Source organism: Agrilus planipennis, unplaced genomic scaffold, assembly GCF_000699045.2.
Source record: "Agrilus planipennis isolate EAB-ADULT unplaced genomic scaffold, Apla_2.0 scaffold7, whole genome shotgun sequence".
Classification (NCBI taxonomy): domain Eukaryota; kingdom Metazoa; phylum Arthropoda; class Insecta; order Coleoptera; family Buprestidae; genus Agrilus; species Agrilus planipennis.
Window position 1 is genome coordinate 1,298,113 of NW_020439340.1, and position 8,816 is coordinate 1,306,928.

Sequence of the window (8,816 nt, forward strand, 5' to 3'; positions counted from 1 at the left end):
ATGGTTAATTGGTGTTTTATTTATTTATAATATAATAAACTAAACTACCATCACTTTTGTTATAGTATCAACTGATATAGAAAATAAAGCAGCATGGAAGGAATGCTTTCAAGTAAAAGGAGTTAAATTACCAACAGGATATTACTTTGGATTTTCGGCAACTACAGGGGATCTGTCTGATAATCATGATATTATTTCAGTAAAAATGTATGAACTAGACCAGCCAAATGAGGCAAGTATTTTGCATTATTAATGTTATTTGATTAAGTTTGTAATGTTTTATTACAAACATCTTTCATTAACTTTTAAAATTAATAGGCTGAAGCAAAAGAAGACAGGTCTAATATTCTGCCTTCAGCCACATACTTTGAGCCTCCCAGAGATCACGTTGATGATGCTAAACCGTCTTCATTGTCTGGTATTAAAATTTTCTTACTCATGCTGGTAGGAAGTATAGCTCTTGTTGCATGTGTGGTACTTGGATGTATGTTTTATCAAAAGCAACAAGAACAGAGCAGAAAGAGGTTTTATTAAGTGTACATAATTTTTGATAATTTTGTGAGAGTGAATACTAGTTGGTGATACAATTTAAACTGTGCAAACATTAAAATTAAAAAAAAAATTGTGGACCTCTGGGACATTTTTGTGGTAATGAAGGGTGAAAAGGGTGTTCAGCTTTCTTTTTTAAGTGATTTGATTGGGGTAAATACTGTTGATATGAGGATATGCTATATGTAAATGTTATTTTCAGACAGATTCTTTTTTGAGGCTGTATATTAATATATTTTTATGAGGCAATTTGCGTAACTTTTTACACGTTTTATATTGATTAAGTAATATGTAATTTGGTCCTAATTACGATAGGCTCCTTGTATATTTTCTGAAAAAAGAAATGCTGACTGATTTGTATATTATTGTCATTTATATAAAGGTGTGTTATCCTCTATTAATTTTAGATAAATAAATAATTTAATAAATTGTTAAGGATACTTTTTTACATCTACGTATACAGTTTAATACTTTATTTCTGGGCTACCTTTTTCCTATTTTGTGGACCGGATTTGATTTATTTTAAACCTAGAAATAATTAATTGAAATTGTAGACTCGCTTGGCACTTGGTGAAACATTTTTATAAAAGTAATGTAAATGAATTAAAACACTTGGCAAGTTTCACAATGTTGTTGAAACTTGCCAAGTGTTTTAATTCCTTTACTTTACTTTTCTAGAAATAATTTTCACAATTTATAAAAAACAAAATGCTGATAAGATATTCTTATGATTAATGTTAGACAAATAAGCTTGAATTAAGGAATAAATGGTTATTTTATTTTTAAATTGTACTACACTTCTTTAGCATTTGAATTAAAAAGATGTGCCAAAAAGAGAAGTTACATTTTCGCTCTCAAAGTGTGTAAGAAATCTTGTGATTACTTGTAATGGTTTCAATGTTTTATTTGTAATGTATGTAACATAGAAATTGTGAAATTACTGTTGGACCAAAAAAAAAATTAAAAGTACATTTAACAAGCAAAATAATTTTTGTTCATTTACCATAATAAAACGTAATCTTGTAATAAATATGGAAAACATTGAGACGAGTTTATTAAATTCAAAATACACTTTTTAAAAGGCAAAAACAGCAACTTTTTATTAGTGTAGTATGTAAATAAGTCTTAAAATAGTATAAATAATTGTTCTTTTATTAAGTACCACTTACAAAATAGTTCCCATTAAAAATGTGCTTCATTAATTATGAATACCTCAAGTTGTAAATATTTTTAAACTCGAATATGTTTTTATTTTGAAGAAAACTGCTCTGGGAATGTGAAACGGATGGCAATTTTAAGACTTATTGGTTTTCAAAACATGAAGGTCTATAACGGTAAAAAAAATTGCTTTCAAATTGCCTGTATATTCTTCATTTCTTATTAGAAAAAGTCGCGTGTTTAAAAACTTCATGCGCAGCTAATCATATACTACACTATACATCAGCTGCTTGATGAATCATTTGTTAGTTGTTATTGTTAATTTATTAATATCCTTCCGTTTTACATGTGTAATGTGTTCAAGAGCTTATGGGTCATTTCTATGCATAAATTAGGTGGCCTTGAACGTAAATGTAGTAAAATTACATCATGGCAACAAAACAGTAATGAAACATCAACAAATCATTAACAGGAAATAATTCTTCATTAATTAGCTATCAATAAACCGAATCGAAATGAGTGAATCTAACCAACAACCGGCAGAAGAAAATGCAAACGTAAAAAGTAAGTTACATATATTCATCATACCATTTTTAATGCTTTAAATAAATTCAATTAGCTATAGATTTTTTTATTATTGTTTTCAAACTACTAATGTTATTGTTGTGTTAATGGTAGTGTTATCTATTTATATGCTTATCAATTATCGTGCAGGATGCAGGTTCATTGTTCTTAAAATAGCCACACAGATTACTTAATAATTTGAGTGATGATGACTAAATTGTTTACTATGCTAAGTAATTTTGCACGATTTATTTAAACATTTAGCAGTTGAAATTAATCTAATTTTGTCTCATTTTATATGCAAACAGTAGAAGCAATTGTCCCAGATGATACAAAAAAAACCATTCGCAAGAAAGTATGGGAATATATGGAGAACAACAATATAGCAATATTTCCAAGGCCAGTTTATTTCAGAATACCAAATTTTAAAGGACGTGAAGAAGCAGCAAAGAAATTATTGGAATTAGAAATTTTTCAAAACAGTAAATTTATTGAAGTTAATCCTGATAAGCCACAAGAACCAGCTAGAATCTTAGTACTAGAACAAGGAAAAGCTCTCTATGTGCCTGTGCCTAGACTTAAAGAAGGTCTTCTTAAGCATATTACTGTGCCAGAAAATGCTTCCAAACCTCAAATACGAAGTGCAGTCAGTCGTAGGGGATTAGATGAAAAAGGAAAATTAATAAATATTGATGACAAAATAAACCTAGATTTACTGGTTGTGGGAAGTGTGGCAGTATCAAAATTAGGTGGCATATCATTAATATTTTAGCAATAAGTTGATTAAAAAATAATGACTATTTGTTTCAGGCCAGAGAATTGGGAAGGGCAGAGGCTATGCAGACTTAGAATATGCAATATTGAAAGAAATGANTTACATTAAAATTTTAAACAGTGGTTTCCCTAAACACTTTAATCGGTTTATTCAAGTTGGACACGTAAATATATCTTGATAGGGATTCAGGCAATGCTTTGTCATCCTTAACTAACGTTTTACTGTTCGAATTATTTATTCCGTTAGCCCCACTAATGCACCCTGATGAAGAAAATGTTTTTTTTTTCTCTTTCATTATCAGTAAAACATCAAAATTCAAACCATGCAACAACGGTACAAGTCTATGCAAACTCAAAAATAAAATACGAAGCAAAATAATACGGACAACTACGCATAACAAACAATATAAATCGGTCTAATCTAATGTGTGCAGTGTGTAGCCAGGAAAAAAATATAAGACTGGGTTTTTCTGTAAATAAAAACTATTTCAAACATATGCATATATAGGCTTCATATAAATTTTAATAAATTAAAGTCTTTACAATAATAAGTTTTCATGTTATTAATAATAATACGTTGCGATTTTTTACTGAATTTTTTGTCTTTCTTAGTCTGAAAACCTACTACCAAAATAATATTTTAACCTTCCAAATAAATTTAGTGCAGTGATTAATAAATTTCTTCCTATCTTCTCTTTTTTCTAGGACTACACAGACCGGACTAAAACGACTAGTTCAATTTACGTTATTCAGCTACTTTTTTACGCACAACAAACTACTACATCAAAATGCAACAAACTACCCGTTTTTTAAACTTAATATTCGCCCCCCTAAACCTTTTCCTTTTACTTTTTTTAGTATTTAGATCGTTATTACTTCCAACGTTAGTTTTCTTATCGTCCGTAGACATTTCTTCAATTTTAATAACATGTGTAATATCATCTTTAACCACCGGACCCGAGTCGTAAATCAAATCAACCCTTTCTTCTGCTTTTGTAAACTTTTCATCCCTGCAACTACCGCGTCTCGACTCGACAATTTCGTCAAATTCGAACCAGTCTTCGTCACTCGAGCTATGATGACTATTCATTCGATTCAACGAATGAGCGCTACCCTGTGAGCCGAGTCTCACCCTTGTCGCTTTTCTTGTTATTTCGGTCATCGCACGTTTTCGGAAATTTCCCGTCTTTTCGGTACTCTTATCGGTAGATAGGATATTCTCAAGTTTCCGCATTAGCTCCTCGGGAGAAACCGATCCCGAGCGTATTTTGGATTTGTTTTCGGTCATAGGAATGGGTGAATGGGAGTCGGTACTTTCGGGGGTGTAAGGATCATGCGTGAGCATGTCACGCGTTATTGGTTCGTGCAAAAAATTCGAACTGATAACAGGCGGCTGTCGCTGCTGTGTCGAAGCTACGCGGGTCATTTTTGCGCCTACCAAATAATCGCTCATATCGATAACATTTATCGACACAGAAGCAAACAACTGGCAACACTGGCAGAGCTCAGGCAAGCATTGGAAGGGCGTGTGCATGCAACACTTTAATGTACCTGAATTCTCCTTGATGTCTAGTAGTAAGTACACTGGCTGTAAAATAATTTAATCACAATAAAGTAAAAAAATGGTAGTTTTTATCTATAGGGGTTGAAAATAAATAATATAAACAACGACTGAGGGAATATAAATACCTTAATCTGCTATTAATATTTCAAATCCCAAATACACAGGCTGCGTTAATTAAAAAAAAATTTAACTCTCAGAAAAAAAGATGACTAGAAAAACTATTGCAGGATGTCTCAGGATTTCTTTACAATCATTAGAAATATAAAACTAAGTTATTAATTGGGACTGTTGTTTATCCAACTAAAATACTACATCAGATTTTAGTAGTAATAACATTACCTCCAAAATTATTTGAAAAATTTCTTTCTGCAATTAGAAATTGAAACTATATATTTTAAATAAGCGATTTTGTACTTTCTTTTGGCATAATTGGCAGTGACCTCAAATCAGAAATATTTGAGATACAAACACAGTTTAAAATAACAACTTTATGCAGACTTTTATTTTTTTAATTTTTTTGTTTCTTTATACTTATCTGTATAAAGATCGTCGTGGGACATCCTGTATAAAATCTATAAACTATTGCCTTGTAAATAATAAAAAAACTATTTCTTGATTTAAATAAGCAAAGGAAAATGCCATACCTTATGATCACCCATACAAGTGTTCCATCCTATGAGACCATATTCAACCTTTTTCTCGTCTGCTATAAGCTTCTTGGCAGTATGACTTAGAAGAACCCTATCACACCATGCGGGACATCTCGTCAGCATATACTGTGTCCCTTGAAGAACTTTTTCCTCGAAAGGATACGATGGTGGAAATGTGACCAAGAATTCAGTCAAATGGCTATCAAAAGCTTCCACTTCTCTGTCCAGTTCTTTTAACTACTTGGGAAAAATACAATAACAGTACAAAATGACGCCTGTTGGAAATTTAACGATAATTATATTTTTGTTGCAGTGTAAATTTGAAAGAAAAGCAAAGAAAGAATTAATGTTTTACCCAAGTACTGTCATCCTTTAAAAAAACTTTTTGATGATCACAGTGGTTGAATTCTTTTTTTCCTACTGTTAAAATAAGCTGACTGTTTTCATCTGTGAACTGAAGTTTTGTAAAATCCATATTTATAGCATTTGGAACTTTTGTACTGTTTAACCCCTCCGTCAATTTCTACAATAAATAAAAGAATTAATTACAAACGATTTCTGGAGACAAAAGAGACTATTCTTATTTCCTTTGAATTAGGATCCTCTTGGTGACAGGAAAAAGCAAGCAAATTACTTAAAAGAATAAAAAATGCATCTCAATTTAATGAGTTTATATATTTTAGGTTTTTTTAATTCAAGGACAAATTAACTGATTAATTAAGTTAAAATTTAAAATAATACAACAAACAAAACGATAATTAGGAACTTGATGACGTAAAATTTAATCATATTACCACTTCCTTTGAAAGAACCACGCAAAAAGAAAGATAAATGGTTATTAAAAATGCTGGCAATTTCCCAGGAAAGCAATTACACACTTTATGTGTTTTATGTTAAAAGCCAGATGGTATGTCTAAATAAACATTATCACTAAATGGGTGGCATCCTTAAATAAATGTCTCACCGTTAAAAGCAATGCTCCGATCTCGCAAACATTACACAGGATTTTCTACAAATATTCGTTTGCAAACGTTAAAAAATAACTGAAAGCCAAAAGATTTTCTTAATTATCTGTCTCAAATGGATCATAACAGTACAGTTTTAAAAACTATTAGCTATTATAATAACAAATATTTTAATTTCATTTCCAATTTACTTGTTTGTTGAGAGATGAGACTGATGTAGTGTTATTCTGTATCTTTTTAATAACCCCTGTACATCCAAAAGGAATAAAACATAGGTAGTTGCTGTTTGTTTCTTTAATTTAACTTAATTTTATCTCTACTTATTTAAGTTGACATAATTTCTGTGTTGAAGTTAAATAAAATATATTTTTTCATTATAAGATATATTTAATTTTACTTATCATCCTTAGGGCCCACTCCTCATTTATATTAAGGTTTGCATCATTAGAACAAATAAGAGAGGAAAAACGATAAAATAGATTCTATTTTACCTTTATAACTCCATCTGTATCTGTTCGAAAATTGAAGTCTCCAAAAAGAAAGTAAGGTGCTCGTCCATGTATGTCATTATGGAAGCGCTGCAGAGTGTGCTCTAAAGCTCTGCGTCTATTTTGACAATAGACTGATGGAAACGCTTCCATTGCAATAAAGTTTGAAGCATCATGGAACAAATGAATATTTACCAAATCTACAACTGTTCCACTAATTGACCATCTTGTCCTTAAAAAGCCTTTTCTTGACCATTTACACTGTAAATCATATTATTTTAAATACCTATACCAACTCAAATGAAAAATAAAGCTTTTAATTTAATTTCTATGTGAGGTTTCCACTTTTTACAGAAGTATTTTTTCATTCTTTGTAAAAGAAAGCGATTAAATATGTATAATTACCTCAGGAAAGAAATCTTGTGGAAATTTGGCCTTTTCCTTGGTAGCAACAGATTCAATATTTCCTGAATGTATCTCCTTGTCTTCAACCGGTTCAAACTGCAGGTCCTTAAAATTCCATATTAAAATGTCCTTTACTGATTCATGGAAAAAGTAGAAATTTCCAAGGGCCTATTAATTAAAATTTATTATTAAACAAATGGNCAAATCATGTTGTTTATTACGAATGATGTATATTAAATTTAAGGTTTAAGACCAATATTATTATCTATGCTTATTTAAAGAATTTTATAGACCTGCAGCTTAGATAATCCTTAACCGTGCTGTTATGTGTGTTGCCTGCTTTTCCAGTTTGATGCTTCCTGTCAAATTATAATTGGCTTAAGCAGTTATCAGCTATCTCATGTTGTTGCTGTATAAGTACAACATTGTAATAACGTGTGCCCAGTATAAATAAGTCTAAAACTACAATTAAAATAATTGAAAACAATATACTTGCTTCAAAATGCAGCTGTCGGAAGTTACGGTGTTTGTAGGCTTTTTTTCGTTAATGTTCTTCGATTTAATAAAGGCACAATGGAATACAAACGAATATATGAAGAGGGAGCATTCGTTAATAAAACCATATCAAGGCACGATTGCATCTTTTTTTGTAGATATATTAATCAATTGTTAACTTTTTAGGATCAGGAACAGGTATACTTCATTGGGATTTTATTGGGAGCACAATGGTCACTAACAATTATATTAGGTTAACTCCGGACCTTCAGTCAAAGTCGGGGGCAATCTGGAATTCTGTAGTAAGTTTAATTTAGCCTGGAGATCGAACCATTTCAATTATTTCCCTGTTACAAAATGGGCAAATAATTGTTAAAATAATGCATTAGATAACGCTTAATTTTTTGGTCATTTTTATGAAGTACTCCATACAGTCAAGGTTGCAAGCAAAAATTTTTTACAAGTGACCTCTATAAAGTTAAAAATACATTTGACCTTATAAATTAGGAGTGTACACTTCAAATTTTGTTACTTTTTTGGTTTAGAGCAGACTGACCAATAACAAAGTAAAGTACCATATTTGGAAGAAATATGTTCATACTAAAAAAACTAATCATTTTTACAGCCAGTTTCTGTTAGAAATTGGGATTTGCAAGTCCAATTTAAAGTTCACGGTAAAGGAAAAGATCTTTTTGGAGATGGCTTTGCAGTCTGGTACTCTAAAGATAGAATGCAACCAGGAATAGTTTTTGGTAGCACAGATTTGTTCCATGGGCTAGCAGTTATATTAGACACATACAGCAATCACAATGGACCACATAATGTAAGAAATTTTTACTCCTCACATTGTATTTTTTCTTGTTCATTTGTGGTGTGAAACCATTTTTTCTTACTTTAAAATTTGATACTAGAATATTGCCATTACTTTTGAATTTTTAAGAATTTGGTTAAATTTTTTAAAAAAATTGATTACAACTTTAGATTTTACCTTTTTATCTTTAGCACCAGCATCCTTACATATCAGCAATGATAAATAATGGAACTTTACATTATGATCATGACCGTGATGGTACCCATACCCAGTTAGCTGGATGTGAAGCCAAGTTTAGGAATGTGGATTATGATACATATATTTCTGTAAAGTATGAGCATGATGTACTAACAGGTAAGATGGTTAATGTTGTTTTAGTTATTTATAATATAA

The 8,816-nt window shown here is 30.7% G+C and overlaps 2 protein-coding genes and 1 pseudogene across 3 annotated transcripts in view; 2 read left to right on the plus strand and 1 right to left on the minus strand.

Annotated features, from left to right (window-relative positions):
- The first annotated feature begins 61 nt into the window (after positions 1–61).
- LOC112905723 lies at positions 62–984 on the plus strand (annotated as a pseudogene).
- Positions 985–3,151: 2,167 nt separating this feature from the next.
- Positions 3,152–8,816, minus strand: part of LOC108734246 (type I inositol 1,4,5-trisphosphate 5-phosphatase) — a 12,955-nt gene continuing 7,290 nt past the window's right edge. The window contains exons 5-8 of one of the 2 annotated variants that reach the window (XM_025978751.1): positions 5,615–5,782; positions 5,254–5,496; positions 4,597–4,633; positions 3,152–3,307 (exon numbers count right to left, since the gene is read on the minus strand). In XM_025978751.1, coding sequence (XP_025834536.1) covers positions 3,159–3,307; positions 4,597–4,633; positions 5,254–5,496; positions 5,615–5,782 — 597 coding nt within the window. In that variant the 3' untranslated portion in view covers positions 3,152–3,158. Of the gene's footprint in view, positions 3,308–3,421; positions 4,634–5,253; positions 5,497–5,614; positions 5,783–8,816 lie in introns of those variants that run through there. The other variant, XM_025978750.1, reaches the window with a different exon arrangement.
- The window catches only part of LOC112905717 (VIP36-like protein), a 7,074-nt gene continuing 5,738 nt past the window's right edge, over positions 7,481–8,816 (plus strand). Inside the window, exons 1-4 of the mRNA XM_025978725.1 lie at positions 7,481–7,746; positions 7,799–7,914; positions 8,238–8,435; positions 8,615–8,777. Of these exons, the coding sequence (XP_025834510.1) occupies positions 7,620–7,746; positions 7,799–7,914; positions 8,238–8,435; positions 8,615–8,777 (604 nt within the window). The 5' untranslated portion in view covers positions 7,481–7,619. The remainder of the gene's footprint in view (positions 7,747–7,798; positions 7,915–8,237; positions 8,436–8,614; positions 8,778–8,816) is intronic.